The following is a 23,763-nucleotide window of genomic DNA, read 5'->3' on the forward strand; positions in this document are numbered from 1 at the left end:
CATCCGCTCCGTAGCAGCTACAGCCACAAAATTTGGCACAGTCACACGTCTGAACCCCGAGAGTGTCATAGGCTATGTTGTGAGGTGAAATTTTAACCCCGCACGTTCCAATTCACCAATTTTGCCCCTATCTACATATTGGGGGGGGGGGGGGAGTGAAAGGAAAAGTGTTGGAGGCAAATTGACAGCTGCCAGATGTGAACAAGAGGGACTTAAAGAATGAGAGCGATGGCACCAAAGAGTATATACCGTACAGTTACTAAGGTGGGGCCCTGACATGGGATACTCACCACACACGGGGATATGAACCCACACAAAATGCGCCACACACTACCACGTGCTTCAACACATATACCACCCTCAGCACACATTTCACCACACATACACCAACCTCGCCACATAAAAGTCGAAACACAAAAGTCACCACTCAAAACTCGCCACGCTGTCCCAGAGCTGTTTAAGGCTGTGTGCCCACGATGCGATTTTTTTTTTTTTTTTTAAGCCTTTTTGCGCGAAAACGTTTAAAAAACTCATGCAGAACGCCCCCCATGCATTCCTATGGCATTCCGCACATGCTGTGCTAATGCTGCGCTTTTTTCCGCAGCTGAATCGCATCGCGGAAAAAATCGCAGCATGATCATTCTTTTTTGCGGAATCGCAAAGAATTGCCGCGATTCCGCACCCATAGGAATGCATGAGAACCGCTTACTTCCCGCATGTGGCTATGCCCACCATGCGCGAAGTTAAGCATCTCATGTGCGGTTGGTACCCACGGTGTGGAGGAGAGGAGACTGTCCTCCAGGCCCTGGGTACCATACCCCTGTAAAAAAAAAAAAAAAGAATAAAAAATCGGGGTATATTTATCTTCCGGCGTCACACGCAGCCTTCCCGGGCCTCAGCGTTCCCAGTAATGCCTTGCGGCAAGGTCCTGTGATGACGTAGTCTCGCGTTACTCTAGCGGTCTCGTGAGATCGCTATAGCAACGCGAGACCAACGTCATCATAGGTCTCGCAAGGCATCGCTGGGAACGGGAGCGTCTCGAGACTGCGCGGGAAGTCGGAAGGTAAATATACCCCGATTTTTTTTTTTATTTTATTTTATTTTTTTTACATTTTTTTAATCATTTTTAACATTCTATCTTTTACTATTGAGGCCGCACAGGCGGCCTCAATAGTAAAAAGCTGGTCACACTTGTCAAACACTATGTTTGACGAGTGTGACCAACCTGTCAATCACTTTCCAAGCGATGCTTGGAAAGTGCTTGAATATCGCACGCGAAAATTGCGAACATAATGTAAAATCGCGCGGAAAAAAACGCGCGATTTCGGGGAAGGAGTCCGGTTTTGAGTGTCCGGATTAAAACGCAACGTGGGCACATAGCCTTAAAGATGAAAAATGAGCTCTGTTTGGTTGCTATCAGCAACAGTTTTCTTTGTAGACAGTTGTGGTATCTGAGGCCTATTATTCTTATCATTTCTATGGCGTTATGGTCCTTCTGTAAAGCTGGAAATAACACAATTTATTACCGTGCCAACACAGACCACCCTCTGACACAGACTGCAGGGGGAGCCCAGTATCACACAGGATAGGATTAGATACATGGCTCAGCAGTCAGTATCATACAGGATAAGATTAGATACACTGCTCGGCAGTCAGTGTCACACAGGAGAGGGATTAGATACACGGCTCAGCAGTAAGTATCACACAGGATAGGATTAGATGCATGTTTTTCTATGTGCAATGTAATCATTATAATTTGCTGTAACTAACCACAGTTGGTTACTATGCCCAGGCAACGCTTGTGTGTGTGTGTGTGTATATATATATATATATATATATATATATATATATATATATATATATATATATATATATATATATATAATTACTCTTATTCATCCACTGCAAAATTTTGAGTTTGTCTGATTTTTCTCTTATTTTTATATTTGAGTAAAATGTAAATTGCTCTTGTATTCTATAAACTACTGACAATATGTCTTCGAATTTCCAAGCGCTAAATTTTGTATTTATTTTGAGACAGTGGGAAATGGTCAAAAGAACAAAAAAATGCCACTCCTGGCATTGAGTGGATGAATGTCATCCGCTCAATGCCGACTTTTATTTCCCATTGACTTGCATTGGGGTCGGGTTTCGGATGAAACTCCGACTTTTTTTGCCCTAGTCGGACCAGTTTCATCCAAAACAAATTTTGTTTCATTCGGGTTTCACAAAACCCGATCCGACCAAAGTCGCTCAACTCTACTCCCCAGATCATCACCGATCCTCCAGCAAATTTCACAGTGGGTGCAAGACACTGTGGCTTGTGTGACTCGCCGGTCTCCGTCTAACCATTAGATGACCAGGTGTTGGGCAAAGCTGAAAATTAGACTCCTCAGAGAAGATTATCTTACTCCAGTCCTCTATGGTCCAATCCTTATGGCCTTTGGCAACCTTCAGCCTGGCTTTCCTTTGCTTCTCATTGATGAAAGGCTTTTTTTATAGCTTTACATGACTTTAGCCCTGCCTCTAGGAGCCTGTTACGAACTGTTCTTGCTGTGCACTTTACCCCAGCTGCAATTTGCCATTGCTTTTGTAGGTCACTTGATGTCATCGTGCGGTTGCTGAGTGACATTCGAATAAGATGACGGTCATCCTGGTCAGTGGAGAGTCGTTTTCGCCCTCTGCCGGTCTGTAGCTTTGCTGTCCCCAATGTCTGCTTATTGACCTTGTTGTAATGGACTACCGTCTTAGAAATTTTAAGGATGGAGGCAACATGACGTTCACTGTATCCCTCTGCTAGTAAAGCCGGAATTGAGCCCTTCTTTTCCTCACTCAAGACTTTTCTTTTCAACTCCTTTGGCATGGTTAAAAGTTATTTTTTCATTCCTATTACTTTTGGGATATTACTAGCACTTGTTTTGCCATCCAGCTTGTCCTATTGCAAGAGGATTGTGAACACCACAACAGGGTTTTTTTTATACTCTCCTTTGTTAAATAAGATTTGGTTCAGGTGATCACCTAATCAGAAGTATATTAAGTAGAATGAGGTGTACTCTGGTTGGATGTCAACTGGGAATGGAATGGCTGTCAGACATGTAGAGATGGTGATTTTTATAAAACTGCAGTGGTCTCTTAATTTTTGCAGCACTACCAAAAGAAGCCAGGTGCAATAAAACCTGTTAAGGTGATGTCCAAATCTCCAAAATAGAATTTTTTTTTTTTATGTGTGTGTGTGTATATATATATATGTGTATATATATATGTGTGTGTGTGTATATATATATATATATATATATATATATATATATATATATATATATATATATATATATATATATATTATATATTATATTCGCTTCAGTTTTAGTGAAAGCAGTTTATACAGACTTGGATATTGCAAGCTCCTTATGTCAGATGGTTTGCTATTATTGTGCTGCTTACTTCTCAAACTGGGCATGCCGCCCATAATGTCTACATGGTATTGAATATTTCTTGCCATGTAACAAGTGTTCGAAGGGGGCCGATTGGCACAGTCCAAAAAATCTAAGTGAATTCACAGCATAAAGCTCTCTCTGGCCAGAACTGGTGGGGTGGACGTTTTCTCTATTTATTCTTCTGGTAGAGTGCGTACAGTGTTTCCTTAATGTTAGCGAGAACCCCCAAAGGAATGGTGTGCGTTACTTAAAATTTTCCATTAACAGAATTCTCAGTTCTTCGATAGAGATAGTATACTTGTATGTTTTCTAGGGAGACTTCACAGTCCTTTGTACGTTTGTAACGTTCAGCATCTTTCTAACATGCCTTATTGGAGGGAGATTTAGTATTGTACTATTGCCTGCCATGTGTAATGAGAGAAGAGCAATGGAGGACGGTAACTTTTCTATTTGCATTGTGGCTTCTGATCGTGATAGAGGCAGCAGCACTCTGCTTGACTTGTCTGTGCATAACCACTAGCACCAATTTTGTCAGGTTATGTCGTGTCAGCCATTTTTTTTTTTTTTTTTCACTTAAAATTTGTGCTGCTCGGAACCGCCAATGCAGATGTGAAACGAGTCTTAGAGATATTCTTCCATATGCTAAGAATGTGTATATATACATTTTTTTTTTTTTTTACTTTATTTTTTTTTCTGTATAACATTCTCTTCTTGTACTGCGGTGTTTGAGATTTTCCGACCTACAGAATTGCCATTTTGCTCCTCCAAGGAGGCTGGTGTCTGCTGCCATTTAGTTGCATGAAAAAAAGGAAACTTACAAACTAAGGCTGGTTTCATATTAGCGTTTCATCTGCATGCGTCATGCGTACATATATTTAGTGTACGCAGGGACATGCGTTTGCGGTGTGCGGCGGTGTCCGACAAAAGCAACATGTTGCGTTTTTTGAGGCATTAAAAATCCGTCAAATATGCACAGGCATGCGGATGAGTGCGTAAACCCCCCCCCACATTACTGTCTATGGGAACACATTGGTACGCAAGGACATGCGTACGCATGCATTCGATACGCATGCGTTCTTCAAAATGTAAATAGAAATCCCATTAGACACGCCCATTTTTGTCTGGTGTCATATCGAACGCATGTGCATAAACAACGCATGCACACGCAGCGGTTCCCCACCCCGTGATGCGCAAGATGACGCGCATAAAAAAAGCTGCGTAAACATGCGTTTTGCATGCATTTGCGCATGCGGATGATACGCTGCGGACTCAAACGCTAACGTGACCCTAGCCTTAGAGAGATTTTACATTTAGGCTACTTTCACATAACAAGTACATGCAGAGCTTTTGATGTTGTGAGCTTTCTGCAGCAGTTTGCACCAATTAAATAAATATATGTAAAGTAACCTAATTTAGCTCATTTTAGCACGTTTGTTTTCTTTAATTTTTTGTCTGTTTGGTATGTTATGTTATAAATAAAACTGCTTTGTCTTGTGCAGATCACATGTCTTTTGTACCTGCAGATTTTCCTCATCTCATTCAAGTCTGTAAAATCTGCAAATATGTCTCATTTTTACCCCAACAGAAATTGATGTGTTGCAGATTTCAGCATGCACCACATTTCAAAACCAAACAGTGGGCATGGGATTTCTACAAATCTCATCCATTTTGCTGTAACTGAAAGATGCCCAAAAATACACCAAATACATATCGTAGGAACTTTGCCTTACGCCCCCTTCACAAATCCTGATATTTCCGGTACCGGTGCTATGTACGTGTATGGCATCTGTGTGCTGTCCGTGTTCAGAGTCAGTGGAATAGAATGCAGAATAGAAATGAGATGTTTAGGCATTAGACGAGCAAAGATAGAGGATAAATAGATATTGGATAGAAAGATATCTGTGAGATATATAACTAGTGCCTTGCGTGTGTAGTGTAGTTTACTGTACATGCATTTAGAAAATTTTTTTTTTGATAACCAGCCGAGGTACAGCAGACAGCTGTGGGCTTCTATTCACATGCTCGGAAGGACCATGGTTTTGAGGCCCTTCCCAGTCTAATAACACAAGCAATTTTGGTGCTCTTTCCAATTGCCCTGGTGCTGAGGCAATTTGGGTAAGGGTAGTTTGAGTTGATGACAGCTGAGGTTTGTCAAAAATCACAGTTGGCATCAATCCCAGGGGTTAGTAATGAAGAGGCTTCTATCAGACACCCACCATTACTAACCCAGTAAAAAATTAACACGCACAAAAAAAGTTTATTTGCATAAAGTCCTCCCTCACACAATCCCTCGTTCACCAATTTATTACAAACAAAAAATGCCATGCAGTTCCACAGTAGTCCACCGAATTTGAGGTAGTCCAAAAAAGGATACCTGAAAAACAAATAGACAAAAATAAACATGAGACTGTCACTCGTTCACAATTTATTTCCCCAAATATTCCCACGAAGCTCCGCCGTAGTCCACGTTCCTTAAATCTAGCTCCAGCGAGTTTGAATAGCTGTAAAGTTCCTGCTATTTACAGGCATCTGGGTAGTGAAGTCCACACTCGTCTTGGTCTTGATGAGCGCAGTGAGACTCGGTGGCGCTGATGAGCATTGTAGGTACCCGGCACCTATGAATATTCAGGGATCTTCTGCGCATACACATGGTTCCTAGTGATGACTATGCAGGGAGGAAGTGGGGAGAGCACCTTCTTGTCGCGCACACCGAAGGTCAAAGACTCGTCGACGCTTGCGCAGCAGATCCCGGAATGCAGGGCCCATAGAAGGAAGGATGAGTATATATTTCTGAGGGAGTGCAGGGCGCAGGATTCCGGGGCCATAACTGAAGCTGATGGGAGTGGGGAAGTATTACAATGAAGACAGGAGGCAGGGATTTCTTCCAGGCACTGCACCCCCACGAGCCTAGAAGAAATCATTAGCATAAAGAAAGATTATAACATTTCTCAGCAACAAGACCATTAATATGAGGCATATAGGTAGGACTAGCTTACCATTTCTATTACCTGTGTGCCCATAGTAATAGGTCATATACGTCCCGGGGGGTGACAGATTCCTTTCAACCGCAGTTTGCCCTATTTAGCAGGACTGTGGAGTCGGTAAGCCAAACCTGCGACTCCGACTCCCACATATATTGCTTATATTTAAGTGAAAAATTTATTGTAGTACAATGTGAACATCAGACATTTAATCATTTTTATGATCCAATAATCAAGATATTTAGATAAAACAATATATATATTTATTGGAATACAGCTTTAGAACATCAAAAAATTGTAATAAATTGTAAATATGTAATACACTATGTAATATCGATTACATATATACAGTATGTATTGTATGTGTATATATACAGGGGTTGGACAAAATAATGGAAACCCCTAACGTTTTAGCATCATAATCTTCGAACATGTTATAAACATGCAAACCGTGACATATGGTAATGTTTTGTAGTTGATTATTTGTGTTATGTGATGTGTATGTAAATTAACTGTTTGTTTTGCAGAATTGTAAGAACATTGATGAGAATCTGATACCAATGGCAGACCTCTCGGATTTTCAAAGAGGCCAAATTGTTGGTGCTCGTATGGCAGGCGCCAGCGTAGCAGAAAGTGCCTGAATGCTTGGCGTGTCAAGAGGTACTGTCTCCAAACTAATGACTGCGTTTGAAAGAGAAGGAAAAACGTCTGCAGCAAAGCACAGGTCCGGCCGAAAGCCGAAGTTGATTGAGACCGTCGTACTCTAAAGCGAATTGTGAGAGAGGATCGCAAGACCACGACTCCGAAAATCACTGCTGAGCTCAATGAACACCTACAGAACACAGTTTCAACGATAACTGTTAGTTGGGAGCTGCACAAATCTGAATTCCACGGAAGAGCTGCAATTAGAAAACCGCTGCTCTCAATGACAAATGCTCCCAAGCATTTAGAGTGGTGTAGAAACCTCCAGAATTGGTCCCTCGAGCAATGGAAACATGTGATATTCTCAGACGAATCATCGTTTACCCTATTTCCGACCTCCGGCCGAGTGTACGTTTGGAGACAGCCGAAAGAAGCATTCCATCCAGACTGCCTTCTCCCAACCGTAAAACATGGCGGAGGTTCTGTGATGATCTGGGGTGCTGTTTCGTGGAGATCCGCCAGGCCAATGATATCCCTTCATGGAAGAATTAACAGCAGAGATTATTTAGGCATTTTGGGCGACCAAATGCATCCTATGGTTCAAGCACTGTTCCCGGAGGGAAATTCCATCTTTTAGGATGATAATGCACCAATTCATACCGCTAGAATCATTAAAGCATGGCACGAAGAACATTCTAATGAAGTTGAGCATCTCATCTGGCCCCCACAATCCCCAGACCTCAACATTGAGTATTTATGGTCGATTTTAGAGATTCACGTTAGACGTCGATTTCCGCCACCATCATCGCTCAAAGAACTGGAGGGTGTTTTAACTGAAGAATGGACTAAAATTCCTTTGGAAATAATTCACACCTTGTATGAATCCATACCTTGGAGAATTGAGGCTGTAATCGCCGCAAAAGGTGGACCTACACCATATTAAACTAACTTTTGTTGTTTCCAGGTGTTTCCATTATTTTGTCCAACCCCTGTGTGTGTGTGTGTGTATGTACATATGTATGTGTGTGTGTGTGTGTGTGTGTGTGTGTATGTATGTGTGTGTATATATATATATATATATATATATAGTCACTATGTAATAAACTATGTAAGTGGCAAACAACAGTTTTCAACAAAAACATACTAAATAACATTTGTGCAGTCTATGAATTTGTTCTAAGAAATTGAATTGCCTCCATCAGATCCTCCTTCGTAGATGTCCTCAAATTTGACCTAATAATTTTAAGGCCAGAGAACAACCTCTCTACACTAACTTGGGTTGGAGGCAAAGCCGTAACCACATGGGCAACATCTCTAATAATTTCCGGGTATAAAGGAATTGCCTCATGCACAGTCAGTGTTGATGAACGGTTGAATTTTTCTATTTCTTTGAGAGCAAGTGAAACATTTTGCTGAAATATGGTCAATCTGCTTGCTATAGGAGACGGAGTGAAATCTTTTTCCTTGCGGCAACGCTTTCCCTGCTCCATGTCATCCAAATACTTGTCAAAGTCAAACTCCTCATCTGATGAGGATGAAGATATGGCAGCAGTAGCACTGTCAGGACCCAAGTCCTCTTGCGCCTGGCAGTCCTCCTGTCGGCCACTCATCCTAACTGCTACCTCAGTCAGTTTCTTTTCCTTTAGTAAGCTGTTGATCATCAAGCAGTATACGATGACTCGGATCCACATAGACGGCTGCCAGAAAAATTTTATTTTCCAATAGCTGTGTCTCTCTCTGTTTCATTGAAGCAGAAATGCCATCTGCGATTAAACCTCCTCTTTGGGACAGGCAAAATAGCAAGTTCTTCCACTCCCTTATGAAAATGCCAGGAGTTAAATCCTTAGCTTGTAATTTTTTTTAGTCACGGAAAATGAGTGATTAAGCAATTCCTTAATTCAGCCACCTGTGTCCATTGACCTTCATTTAGGGCCCCGTCACACATAGCGACTCACCAGCGATCCCGACAACGATATGAACTTGTCAGGATCGCTGGTGTGTCGTACATGATCGCTGGAGAGCTGTCAAACAGGCAGCTTCATCAGTGATCAGCACGAGCGACGCCGAGCGGGCGCTTCGCTGTGTACGTTAGTTACCGGCGCGCTGATGCAGGGAGCTGGTAACCAAGGTACACATCGGATTTCTAAGCGGCACTTAGAAACCCGATGTGTACCTTGATTACCAGCTCCCTGCATCAATGCGCTGGTAACTAAGGTACACATCAGGTTTCTAAGCACCGCGCGCCATGGTTACCAGCTAGCTGATCGCTGGTCGTTGCTCTCCCACCTGCCACACGCAGCGATGCGTGCTGGCAGCGGGAGACCAACGTCCCAAAAAAAGTCCTGACCTTTCATGAACGATCAGCGATACCCGGCAGGGGGGCCGGTCGCTGATAGCTGTCACACAGAGCGATCTCGCTGGTGAGATCGCTGATCCGTCACAAAACTTGTGACTCAGCAGCGATCTCGCTAGCGAGATCGCTGTGTGTGACAGGGGCTTTAGGGTTACCTGAGATTCGCCATATCTATAATAAATGGTTTTAGTTCAAGCAATCGCTCAATCATTAAATAAGTGCTGCCGCACCGAGTGGCTTGATCGACAATTTTCCCTTTCCCAGCATGTCTCTTCAAGATGGAATCAATTTTAGGGGTTCTGGCGGCAATAACCAATTTCCTCACTTTTCCAATCAGATTTCCAGCATTTCCCTAGTGCAGACTATCTCTATTGCCAGCTGCAGTGTGTGCACAACTTTCTCCAGCTTGGGGCCCAGGAATCGGATCCTGTGCAGGGCATGCACCCCTCCCCCTCCTCTCTCTGGTGAAGATGGCAGAAGACAGGACAGAGGAGGGGAGATTGCCCCCTGCAGTCTGGAGCCGGTGCAGGGATGGGAGCACTGCAGCATACAAGTGAGTTTTGATAGGTGCGTGCCCCTGCTTCTTGGGGGGGCAGCTGCCGTCATGATTCACACAGCGCTTTTGCGGATCTGTTTTTTAGCAGTAAAATGCAGTGACTCTGGGCATCCCAGCAAAGTCAATGGGTTTCAAGATATGACATTCAGACACATTGTTTTGTGAAGATCCGTTTTTGGGCTGAATGAGCATGTCAGTTTGTGTGGCGTTTTTCTAATCTGCTTTTGCTATTGAAAACACTATGAGCTCAAAAACCTTTCAGGTGATGCGGTTTTTTAAAAATCTGATCGGCTTTTGCAGCTGAAAAACGTATCCTCAAAAAACGCAGCAAAAACGCTGTGTGTGAATGTAGCCTTAGGAATAGAACAGCCATTTATAGGACATTTCATATCTTTATCAAAATTCCTATGAAAAATATTCAGCACATTCTACATTAAACTACTGTACCCGATTTATTATATATTTTAGGAGTCGGTCCATTTTATACCGACTCCACCAAAATGAGCGCCGACTCCGACTCCACAGCCCTGGTACCAGTCTCCTGCAAATTCTCTATCATTACAAGGCATCTCATCAATTTTGCGGTCATATGAAAAATGGCTAGTCATGAAAAATGAGGTCCCATAAATTCCCCGACTGCTTTTCCAGCACTGAGATCTCATTCGTGCGCACAGGGCAAAGGCGTCTTGTGCACGCACAGCTCAATGCCGCATGCAGTAATGCACGGACTGCCGCAGTTATATACTCTTTGGCCACCATTTGCTGACATTCCGCTCCGGCGATACGGTCTTGTAAAATGATGTTCCTGTTATAACTGGCATCACTTTTTTGGTGGATGGACTTGAATTCTGTGCGTTCTCCTACTCGTTTTTGCATAGCGTTTCCCACCACAATTTTCTGTGATCTTCAGCCTTGACCAATTGAGTTTTCCTGCTCGTCCATGCCTATCTATTGCTTACATTTGTTTGTCAGATAATAACATTAGGCTGTGTGCACACGCTGCGGATCCGCAGCGGATTTGGCCCTGCGGATCCGCAGCAGTTTCTGCTGCGGTGTACAGTAGCATTCTAACCTATGGAAATCAAAAACCGCTGCGGATTTTGCTGCGGTTTCAAATCCGCAGAAAGCATTGCATGTCAATTCTTTCTGCGGATTCCGCAGCGGTTTACCATCTCCTCCATTGTGGAGATGATAAACCGCAGGGCAAAACCGCAGATAAACCGCAGGTCTTTTGACCCCCGGATTAATCTGCGGATTTTGCAAAATCCGCGTGGATGAATCCGCAGCGTGTGTACACACCCTTACTCTGTACAAGCGCAGATCAGACCTGACATCTTTTTTTGGTAATCCAGCATCTTTATTAAATAGTAAGGTTTGGAGAACCTCTCGGTCTCCTCGTTCATGTTGAATCATTAAATGAATTATTCCTTTTGTAGTAACCGGTAATGTACTTTACTGTTAATGTACTTGGAGCAAGCATCTTCTTTTGTAAAGTATCTGTGTGCATAGCGAACACTCCCCTGCTCTTACTGAGCTGTGCCGAGCGCCTCTTGCATCCTACAGTCAATGTAACCAATTATTTCTAGGGCCGTACAGCCCTTCACATGACTAATGATTAATGGGGTCAACCACTTCCAGCTGTGGAAGGTTAGAAAACGAACTTTCTGACTGTGTAATATGAGCCTCATGACTTGAATAATCTGCTTTCAGAGGCTAGATGTGTTTTGAGTTATTTATGCAAGTAGGGTTAGGATTCCTAGAAAAGCTCTTTCTAGGAAAACGAGAGGCCGGAGAATGGGCCTGTGATAACACACGAGATAGTATCCTTGGGAAAATGGGCTGCTGTTCTCCAAACATACTGCTCAGGAATCGGGGTAAAGCACTAGTAAAATAAAGCTTGTGCTGAAGAGTCAATAACAAGTGTACATCCATTGCAGCGACCCCCTAATAAAAGTTTTAATTCAACTATGGTATGTATCGTGCTACTAAACATTGCTGAAGGATTAGTTAAGTAATGTTCACATCACACCGGGGTCCTGATTCATCAATGCCTGTTTTCTGCCTAGTTTTGCACCCTTTTTTATTCTATTTGCGTCTTTTCAGGTCTGTTTGACATGTTCTCGCCTGATTTTTTTATTTTATTTTTTATCCCCCTCCCCCCCCCAGTCTAGCTATTTTAGATGTTTTTAATTCATTTGCAACTTTTTTTTTTTTTAAATTGCAATTTTTTTTTGCTCAAACATTCGCAAAAGTGATTCATGAGACATGCACAGTCATAATGAATTTGGCGCAACAAAGGTCAGCGAAAGCCACCAGATTAAAAAAGAGAAAAGTGACTTAAAAACAAACTACAAGTGAGGAATCTGGACCCTCGAGTCTGGTTTTAGCTTTTCTTAGCATATACACCAATGTATATACCAAACTTAGGGTTCTGTATCCCAGAAGAAGACCACGGAATTGTCCGTTGTCCCCAAACAAACTAGGCCAGTTTCATGTATCTGACCTTCACAGTTTGAGTGTGGACCTCAGTTTTTTGACCGGTGTTGGGGACTCCATGCGCCATTGACATATTATGAGCATTTGGGTCGAGAGGTCTGTATACAGACTATGAATGTTGGATGTTTGAAACAGGCCTTTGACTATTGGTCAATATAACAAAGTTCAGCAGATTGAAATGTGTATGGGGGGGCTGCTTGGTTTTGGTTTGTGTTCCCGATGTATCTGGACAAAGACTTATTTTTGTTGGATCTATCGATTTTATGATGTTTGTCACAACTAGCAGGTTGACATGAGGTCACTGTTCCTGTCATGGAACATCGCATGCTATTTTAGAGCATGTTTTACGTTTTCCGTTTTTGCTGCAAAGAAATGCAGCATTTTACCCTACCAGCAAAGTGAATGAGATTCCTGAAGTCTCATGAACAGGTTGCTTATCTTTTCCTTGCAGATTTGAAACCGTTTCAGATGTGCGGCACCTAATTTCTCTGGTTTTGCTGTATTTTTCACCTATTCTAATGGATTGGGGAAAAAACTTGGCAAACATACATTTGTTTGTCCTTCCAAAAAAATAAAGGTCTGCAGTAAATGCTTACCGTGTGCACATACCCTTAGCCAGCCTGCAGTGGTATGTGTATGGCGCTGATATCTTGTTTGCTGGTGACAGTACTTTTTCTGGTTGTAACAATTGATTTTTCTTTTCATAAAACATCTTTGAAGGTTATATTATAGTCATGTGATTGAAATGTGAAACCTGTATTTTTTCTTATGTTGTCATTTCTTTGTTTTGCAGGAAATGCCCAATTCTGTTTTCTTGGTCATGGAGGTAAGCATGTGCTGCAGTATGTCTGATTTACATTTAGGTAGTGAAGTATGGCATTCTGTTGCTTTGCTAGTAGTCTCTAGTGTTTCTGCTGAACTTTTATCTAGTGTAGCATAAAGTTGAAGGCTCTATCAGTCCTTTTATCTGCTAATCCCATGCATGCCAATACATTTGCTACAATGCTAAAAATGTAATCACATAGGACATTGTAAGTCAATTAGCCGCACGCGTTCTTTCAGAGCACTGCTGACAACGTTACGCTGCCTATTGGCGGGGCGTGATGGTCTGTGTCAGCACATGCCTGTATTCTGCTGACAGCTCTTGGGGGACTGAGAAGTTGAAATTTCTTATGAACTTTTATTTCTAATAGTGCTTTATATAGGGTAATTTATTAATTGTGCAGTTTTCTAATGTGATCATTAAAGTGACTTCAAATATGATCTCCATTTTACCTCTATAGAAAGAAAAATATATAAATTTCCTCCTATTGGAAAATGTATTATGTAAATGTTAATCCCATTAATTGTTTTTTTGGGAGGGGGAGGGGGGTGTACCTGCTTTTAAGGGTGTATAGTTAAAGGGAATCTGTCGCCCTTTTTTTGCCCTATCAGCTGCCGGCATTGACAACAGGGGATTACCTACAGCATTCTGTAATGCTGTAGATAAGCCCACGATGTAACCTGAAAGATAAGAAAAACACGTTAGATTATACTTACCGGAGGGGGCGGTCCGGTCCAATGGGTGTCGCAGTCTGGTCCGGCTCCTCCCATCTTCATACGATGCCGTCGTCTTCTTCCCTTCCTGTAGTAGTGCAGGCGCAGGGCAGAGCAGTGCGCCTGCTCCGGAGCTACTACAGGAAGGGAAGAAGAGGACGGCATCGTATGAAGATGGGAGGAGCCGGACCAGAATGCTGTAGATAAGCCCCTGATGTTAATGCCGGCAGCTGATTCCTTTTAAATTGTGGCATCAGTAAAAATTAGCCCACAAGTATATAAGACTTTACAATGCTAGAATTAGCATTACTTGTTGGTCTTTTCATTGCTGCGGTGGTGCCTTCCCGCCTACAATATGCAATCTCTTGCGTCAGAATTGAGGCCAGTGACTGGATGCAGTGGTCACGTATTGTTGACAGGACATCACCATTGGAGACCTGTTAACAGTGAACTGAGTGAGAAGCCGAGATACGGCACTGGAATGAAGTGTTAAAGCATTGCCTATCTGTGGCCCAATTTTTATTGCATGTGGACTACCTCTTTAAGGCTGGTTTCACATTAGCGATTTTTTTTTTTTTGCGCAGCTCATCAAGCGCATCCGTGCGCATGCATACCTATGTTTAACATGGCGTACGCATGGTCTTGCGTTTCCATGCGTTTTTGTGCGCATGCGTTTTTTCTAGGAGTGCGTCTAGACGCGCCAGACGCAACCTGTTGCATTTTTGGGTCTGTCCAAAGGCGTCAAACGCATGCATTTGCTTGCGCACGGATTGCGTCATAACGCATTACAGTCTATGGGAACGCAGGCGTGCTCATAGACATGCGTACGCCTGTGTTTGTGTACGCCTGCGTTTTACGAGTAAACGTGTATCATGATGTGTTTTTGCATGCGTTTCTACTTGCGCACGATGCGCAGCGCACAAAGACGCTAATGTGAAAGTAGCCTAAGGCTACTTACATTTTTCCTGTCAGTTGCCAGCCGCCAAAAAGGCGGAGAGCCACCGGATCGTTGGTGTGACGGGATCCGCCGATGTAGGAGTGTTAAAGGAACCGCAGGCTTGAAAAAAAGTACCGCCGATGTAGCGGGGCCGAGAGAAGAGAGCGGGCATGAGCTGCGAGAAGAGCGGCATCGGGCATGACCCGGGAGCCGCGAGAAGAGAGTGGGCATGATCCGGGAGCCGCGAGAAAAGAGCGGGCAACTCGCGGGAATGAAAGATCCAAGAGCCGCTAGACGAGAGCGGGCATCTTGCGGGAATGAATGATCTGGGAGCCGCGAGAAGAGAGCAGGCATCTCGCGGGCATGAATGATCCGAGAGAGATCTGCGAACGGGATTTAGAGTTAAATTGCCGGGGAAGGAAATTCTTCCGCATGCGCTGTGGGAAAATGTGCAAAAATGCGGATCCGGCCAGCAAAAAAAAACGTTTCATTGTCCGTCCAGTCATGTCAGCGGACGTCAAAATTTTGGCGGATCCGCAAAAAATCGGTTACAACTGATGACCATCCGTCAAGATCCGCCGATAATGCAAGTCTATGGGAGAAAAAATGGATCCGCCAAGAAAAATGGCGGATCCGTTTTTTTTGGCATTACGGCGGATTTTGACTGATGGAGACAAACGGAAGTGTGAAACAAGCCTAACAGTGCTTGTAGGGCATGTGATGGAGAGGCAGTGGGGTGGATGAATGCCGGGACCGCTGAACAAGTTTTGTGCCCTCCTGCGTAAAGACAATTTTTTTTGTTTTTCTTTGCTTAGCAAGACTGTAGAAAGGGGAACTGTAAGCCCTTGTCTGAACGTGTGGTTGATATGAGTAGTCTGAAAACAGATTTACCAGACTGTAGCCCTTTTTTGCCACTACACTAGGCTCTTATGCAAATTTTGTAGATTTTCTAGCCTGTGAATCATCCTAATGTTTTTTTTTTTTTTTTTTTTTCAGTACTGCAATGGAGGAGACCTGGCAGATTATTTACAAGGTACTTTGTTTCCCTTTTGTAAAACTATCAAGTAGTAGAAAAAAGACTTTAAAAAAAAAAAAAAAAAACTTTTGTGCTCATAAAAATCCAACCTCTCTATAATAAACGTCAAAGAGTAACAGGAGCCGTTTGTTTTCCCAGCTTGGCTTCATTGTCTTGGCTGTTACTCCCTGTTGTCGCTAGCTTTTTTTTTTTTTTTTAACCTTTTAAGACATGAGAAAGAACAAAAATACAAGCAGAATATTATTCTCTCCAGCTGCCATCCCAAGGGGAGGCACAAGCAAAAAATAACCTTCTTTATTTTGTGGAAGACTTTTCATTTAGTCTCCCCCCACGCACTTATGATGAGCACAATAGGTTTAGGGTTATTTTTATTTTCTTATTTTGGTCTTGGAGCCTACTTGCTACAGCATAAATATCTTCTACCGCTCTCTACAGTGGAGACCACATGTAACTAAACTTCTGGTTCTGCTTTTTTATTTCTCTAGTTTTCATGTCCCTTCTACACTCACTGGCCACTTTATTAGGTACACCATGCTAGTAAGGGGTTGGACCCCCTTTTGCCTTCAGAACTGCCTCAATTCTTCGTGGCAGAGATTCAACAAGGTGCTGGAAGCATTCCTCAGAGATTTTGGACCATATTGACATGATGGCATCACACAGTTGGCGCAGATTTGTCGGCTGCACATCCCTGATGCGAATCTCCCGTTCCACCACATCCCAAAGATGCTCTATTGGATTGAGATCTGGTGACTGAGGAGGCCATTTGAGTACAGTAAACTCATTGTCATGTTCAAGAAACCAATCTGAGATGATTCGAGCTTTATGACATGGCGCATTATCCTGCTGAAAGTAGCCATCAGATGTTGGGTACATTGTGGTCATAAAGGGATGGACATGGTCAGCAACAATACTCAGGTAGGCTGTGGCGTTGCAACGATGCTCAATTGGTACCAAGGGGCCCAAAGAGTGCCCAGAAAAAATTCCCCACACCATGACACCACCACCACCAGCCTGAACCGTTGATACAAGGCAGGATGGATCCATGCTTTCATGTTGTTTACGCCAAATTCTGACCCTACCATCCGAATGTCGCAGCAAAAATCGAGACTCATCAGACCAGGCAACGTTTTTCCAATCTTCTACTGTCCAATTTCGATGAGCTTGTGCAAATTGTAGCCTCAGTTTCCTGTTCTTAGCTGAGAGGAGTGGTACCCAGTGTGGTCTTCTGCTGCTGTAGCCCATCTGCCTCAAAGTTCGACGCACTGTGCGTTCAGAGATGCTCTTCTGCCTACCTTGGTTGTAACGGGTGGCAATTTGAGTCACTGTTGCCTTTCTATCAGCTCGAACCAGTCTGCCCATTCTCCTCTGACCTCTGGCATCAACATGGCATTTCCGGCCACAGAACTGCCGCTCACTGGATTTTTTTTCTTTTTCGGACCATTCTCTGTAAACCCTAGAGATGGTTGTGCGTGAAAATCCCAGTAGATCAGCAGTTTCTGAAATTCTCAGACCAGCCCTTCTGGCACCAACAATCATGCCACGTTCAAAGGCACTCAAATCACCTTTCTTCCCCATACTGATGCTCGGTTTGAACTGCAGGAGATTGTCTTGACCATGTCTACATGCCTAAATACACTGAGTTGCCGCCATGTGATTGGCTGATTAGAAATTAAGTCTTAACACACAGTTGGACAGGTGTACCTAATAAAGTGGCCAGTGAGTGTATAAAGGAGGGTTCAATGAGGAGTGTGTAGCTATTTATGCCATAAGCTTAACCACAAGATACAAAGGTTTGGTGCGCAAAAGCTGACAACCCTTTTCAGGCGCTATACAACAGCACTTGGCAATTAATTAATACATGGACTCCACTATATCTACACACACACAACTTGAGTTACTTTACAGTCTTGATCAAAATTATATAAGCCCATACAGCAGCGCAAAGGTGACCTCTTTTTGGATGCAACCCTAAATTCAATAGACTTGCCTCTCTATATATATGCCTAGGACACAAATTCTCTATGGAGGAACAGAATGCAATTATGTTTTGCTATAAGTAAAACAGTCTAGGAAAGGTGGCATCACAAGATTCTGTCAAATGGTCCTTATATACCATAACCGAGCCCACCTTTACACGCTTCCCATAACATTTTGCCAGATGTCCTTAACACACCAATACCCACGCACCCTTCTAACTTAGGCCTGTTTCACACATCAGTTTTTTTTGGTCAGTCAAAATCCGCTAAAATGGCGGATAGCTGATCCGTTTCTGTACTGACCACAACGTTTGTCACCGGACCGTTATTTTAATGGATCCATCAAAGGAAGAATTTTAAAGGAACCGCTGAGAGAGAGAATTTTTTCAGCCGCCAGAACAGAGTTTAGGGTTAAATATCCGGCTGAGTGAAGTCTTTTGGGCATGAGAAGTGCGGATCCTGCCGCCCGAAAAAGCGTTGCATGGTCCGTTCGGGCATGTCGACGGACGTCAAAATTTTGGCGGATCTGCAAAAAAACGGATCCAACGGATGGCCATCCGTCAAGATCCGCCGGTAATGCAACTCAATGGGGAAAAAAAAAACAGATCTGCCAAGAAAAATGGCGGATCTGCTTTTTTTTGCAAAACGGCGGATTTTGACTGATGGACACAAACGGATGTGTGGAACAGGCCTTACTGAAAAAAACCCAAAAAACTAAAGGTGTCCATCTGCCTTAGGCCGGGATCACATATGCGAGAAACACGGCCGAGTCTCGCATGTTAACACCTGGCACTGCTGCCGGCACTCGGGAGCGGAGAGTGTGGCTGCATAGCAATACATGGAGCCGCATGCTCCGCCCCTGAGTGCCAGCAGCAGTGACAGGTGTTAACATGCAAGAAGTTTCTTGCATGTGTGATCCCGGCCTTAGATCCTTCTCTTACAGCCATCTCTCTCAACTTTCCCATGAACTTTGTGTTTTTATTAGAGAGAGGGGAGTATGCTGCTGTCAGACTCCCCTGAAGGCATCTTATCTGCCAGGAGAAAAAATGGGTTGGGTGTGTCAATATGCCCAATTTTTCTTTCCTACACCAGTGAATGGCCCCGACGTACATTAGACAGTCGACCTGTTGTATCAAATGCAACATATAAGTATTGGGTTAACACCGAGGCAAATTCCCCCCCCCCCCCCCCCCCCTCTGATTTCATGCATTTTTTTGTTGTTGGCTAAAAAATACAGCGGAAAGTACAGTGATGTAGTAGTGATTAAATAAAAATGTAGAAACAAATGTGAAAAAAGGACTTTGACTGCAAACAAAGCGTGAAGTCGACTTCTGCATATACTAACGGGCTTCTACTTTGTTTTTATTATTATGAGCAGTTAAAAGCAGCATTGCTTCATTGTTTTCTTTTAGTCTAGACAATGAAAAACAACGTAGAGTAAAACATACCATATATGTTGAATCAAAGTGACTTTTGTTTTAGGATTTGTGGTATTAGATGCAGTTTTTTTCCAACTAAATTCATGTGGGTTGAGGAATATTGCACAAAATGAAATATGCTCTCGGTTTGTCTTACTTTTTTAGAGTAAATTGTGACCTTTAGGCTATGTGCACACGTCCGGAATTCCGCAACTCCCTGCCGCGGGAAATACGCATGCGTAATTCCCACGTATTTCCAGCGAAAGACTAGCGTTTTGCAAGCGTAATTAGCTTGCAGAATACTAGCGTTTTCCAAGCGATCTGGAGCATCGCTTGAAAAACTGATTGACAGGTTGGTCACACACGCCAAAGCATCTCGCGAGACCGCTACATCATCACAGGTCATTGTCGCAAGGCATCACTGGGAACGAGAGTTGGCGGGAGCATCGCTGAGGCCTGGGGATGCTGCAGGGGACGCCGAAAGGTGAGAATATCACGATTTTTTTTTGATTTTTTTTTTTGACAAGTGTGTCCAACTTTTTACTATTGAAGCTGCCTATGCGGCATCAGTAATAAAAAGATATAAAGTTTAAAATAATTAAAAAAATAAAAATAAAAAATCGTGATATTCTCACCTTTCAGCATCCCCAGACCTCAGCGATGCTCCCGACAACTCCCGTTCCCAGTGATGCCTTGCGACAATGACCTGTGATGACGTAGCGGTCTCGCGAGATACTACGTCATCTGGGGGTCATTGTCGCAAGGCATCACTGGGAACAGGAGTTGCCGGGAGCATCGCTGAGGCCTGGGGACGCTGCAGGGGACGCCAGAAGGTGAGAATAACACAATTTTTTTTTTTTTTTTTTTTTTTTTTTTTTATTATTTTAAACTTTATATCTTTTTACTACTGATGCTGCTATAGATGGAAAAAAGTCTTAAATGATCAATTATTATTCCCAACTTTTACTTTCATTCCAAATCACTTAAGAAAGGTGGGTCAGATGGCCATCGTTTGACACGTTTGCATTGTTTGTCACAGTAGAATGAGGCCACATCTGAAGTATAATATTTTAAGATTTCTGGAAAGTGGTAACATATTGATGTTGCCATTTTAGAACATTAAACACTGTGCCCACACATGGTAAAATATTCACTATTCACAGCCTCCTTCAAACTTGTGTACTTGTCGTAAGATGTTTGTGCCTTTTTGTTTTTATTTATTTCTGTTTTTTCTTGTCCCCGTGCTTGGTTTTGGATGCGAGCTCTAGTTATATGAATGCGGGCCAACAGGCTGTCCTTACTTAACCCAGCTACACTCAGGGCTTGGCGCTTGCTGGCAGCAGCAGTGTCAGGCTAATGCTGCATGAAAGGAGTCAACTATTCGGGAAGCACAGATACATAATCTTTTCCTCAGGGAAAATCAAAGAGGTGTCATGGCGTTACACTGTTTGAGCCTTTGAATGGCATGCCCGTCTTCCGAAAGGGCAAAGCAGATGTACTTTAAAGTTTAAAAAAAAAAGCCAATTCTTCTAATCTGCCACAATGGAATACTCAGTTCTAATTAAGCCGGTCAGATCCCCGGAGATTGATCCAGAGCTAATGTGACCCAAATAATCCATCGGGATTTTCCATTTTGTTGTCCCATTAATAACCTATTGGTCAATACATCTTTTTTGCATTGTGGTAGTGAGTGTTTTTGTGTACCGTAGGATTCTTTTCACGAATTTGGTTACATTATATATGATGGGAAAGGAGAATTTGATACAATGTAAGGGTTACCGGAGGAGATGAGTGAATCGATGCGCAGGACGCTGTTCCAGTATCAACATCTGTGGTTGGTGGTTGCCAGACCGGAGGCAAGTGACCTGCATCCTACCTGCCGGAATCCCTGGCACCTCTTATGTTTCGTAGACCTGCCGCGACATGCCTGCATCACACCACAATGATAACTTCACTCTGGGCCTACCGATCAGAAGAGGTTTCTGAGATTCAGGCAGGTAGAAGGAGGCACACCAGGGCTCCTGTGCGGCAGCCACAGAATACGGATGTCACAGCTAGACCAGGATCCTGCAAATGGATTCACTACTCTCTAGTTACCGGGTATTTATCGGCAGCCAATACATGGCTTTTTTATTTAATTTTGGAAAATACCCAATGGAAGCTAAACCCTTGAAGAATTAATCACATTATCCTGTAAGCAGTAAGTCAGCGAGGGCAGGGCCTTCTCCCTATTGCACCAGTCTGCCATTGTTAGTTTTTTCATTGTATTTTCTATATGATTCCTTTACACATGTACAGCAGCATGGAATGAATGGTGCTCTAAAAATAAATAGTAATAATCTATGTAGATCAAAAGTACCGTAGGCGTAAAATGCTAAATCTTCCTAATGCGAAAGCTCTATAAATACATTTTTTTTTTTTTATTGGCTTTAATAACATATTCTTCCCTTCTTTTACAATGCAGCAAAAGGAACCTTGAGTGAAGACACCATACGAGTCTTCCTGCAACAGATTGCAGCTGCAATGCGGGTGCTGCACAGCAAGGGCATTATCCACAGGGACCTGAAGCCGCAAAATATCCTTCTCTCTTATGCTAGTCGGAAGAAGTCAACTTTTAGTGGCATTCGGATAAAGATTGGTAAGTTATTATTGAAATCTGTATTTAGCTCGAATGTTGTAACGTTATTTCTAAAGTCACCATCAACCTTAAAATTACATTAATACAGAATGACCTTACAGTAGGTGTCCACTAAGTCTAATCACGTCAGGGCCCCATAGGATATAAAAACAATTTTGCATACTTTCATACTATAGACAATATTAAAAAAAAAAAAAAAAGTTAGCCTAAGAAAACCTGATATATAGGAAGTAATTCTGCATAGTCTGTACATAATAATGGTATATTTAACATATCTTTTAACTAGAAAGCAGTATACTGCTTGTGTGCATGGAGGTAATGAGGTTATCCACTAATGTACAAATCCTGCTTAATGACTTCATGGCCCCATTGGAAATATAGTCAAGTCTTTACTCTCCTCCTGCAGCGACGCCATTCCACCGATGTAGATCACATGGTAGCATTATTGCTGCAGCCGACTAGTGGCCGCTGATCGGCTGCAGCCTTTACTGTTTTGTCAGTCGACATCCACTCTGATGGAATATTGATAAGATGCAGCTGGTTAGTGGCCTCTAATTGGCGGCTGAGTCCACATCGCTAGAACAATGCTGCTGCCTGAATAGAGTACAATCTTGATTTGTCTCACTGTTTATGTCCTATTTATTGTATCGATCATAAAAAAATTAGCCACATTTTCAATTTACATGATTTTTGATAAAATATCCCGTGAAGAGTTATGACATTTACTAGTATAGCGCCACCTGTTCAGTGTATCACAGTTTGCATGTTCCCCCAATGAGCTGGTGCACAAGTCCTGCGGTTTATCTGCGGATTTGCCTGCGGTTTTACAGAATCCGCACCGTGTGCACATACCCTAAACTGCAGGGGAAATCCGCACTAAATCTGCAGGTAAAACGCAGGTCATTTTACCTGCGGATTTAGCAAAATCTGCATGGAAAATTCCACAGCAGAATCCGCACCGTGTGCACACAGCCTAACTGTTTGACTTTGTGCAGGGAAAGAGCTTACTGGTTATAATGATCGCGGGCATTTGTTGTGACGAAGAATTGGCCGTTCTTTGCCATACTGGGTAATTAGCAGTGATTGTGATTTACATTTGGTGTTATTGTGCGGTCCAGTACATTTATTATGCCTCCTTTTAATGCTTAACAATAGCAAATTCTAAAGAAAACTACATGGACTATGTAAAGCAGTGACATATTCTAGCAGCCTATTTCTAGGGCATTGGGGACAATGATTGCAATGCTGTAAAAAGCAATAAGAAAGAAGATTATAGCCTGTTACTAGTGAGATTACACACAAACCAATACAGCGAGCTTAGGCATGTATGAGCATTGTAGATCCAGTGGCTTGCAAAAGTATTCAAACCCCTGGCTTTCTACTGTGTTTTAAAATATTTTTTGTAATCCAATTTGTCTGTGATTTACAAGCACTAAATAGTCTAAATTAGTGAAGTGAGAAAATCTAGGCATACATTAAATTTATGGGATCAAATAATTAAAAATTAGCATGTGCGTCTGTAGTCACCCCTTTTTGCTATGAATCCCCTAAAAACTTCTGGTGCTAACAGTTACCTTCATAAGTCACATGCTTAGAGACAGGAAGTTCACCTGTCTGCAAACTAAGTGTCACTTGGGTTGTCAGTATATACACACCTTTTCTGAAAGGCCACAGAGGCTGCAACACCATTAAGCAAGAAGCACCACTAACCAAACAACACCATGAAGACCAAGGAGATCTCCAAACAAGTCAGAGAAAGT

The 23,763-nt window shown here is 42.8% G+C and overlaps 1 protein-coding gene across 2 annotated transcripts in view; it reads left to right on the forward strand.

The window, feature by feature from the left end:
- Positions 1–23,763, forward strand: part of ULK2 (unc-51 like autophagy activating kinase 2) — a 185,297-nt gene that overhangs the window by 60,692 nt on the left and 100,842 nt on the right. For both annotated transcript variants that reach the window (XM_073573475.1, XM_073573484.1), the window contains exons 4-6: positions 13,256–13,288; positions 15,932–15,968; positions 21,830–22,003. In XM_073573475.1, the coding sequence (XP_073429576.1) occupies positions 13,256–13,288; positions 15,932–15,968; positions 21,830–22,003 (244 nt within the window). The remainder of the gene's footprint in view (positions 1–13,255; positions 13,289–15,931; positions 15,969–21,829; positions 22,004–23,763) is intronic.

The sequence above is a fragment of the Dendrobates tinctorius genome, unplaced genomic scaffold (assembly GCF_039654945.1).
Source record: "Dendrobates tinctorius isolate UK_male_01 unplaced genomic scaffold, ASM3965494v1 ptg000007l, whole genome shotgun sequence".
Taxonomy (NCBI): Eukaryota; Metazoa; Chordata; class Amphibia; order Anura; family Dendrobatidae; genus Dendrobates; species Dendrobates tinctorius.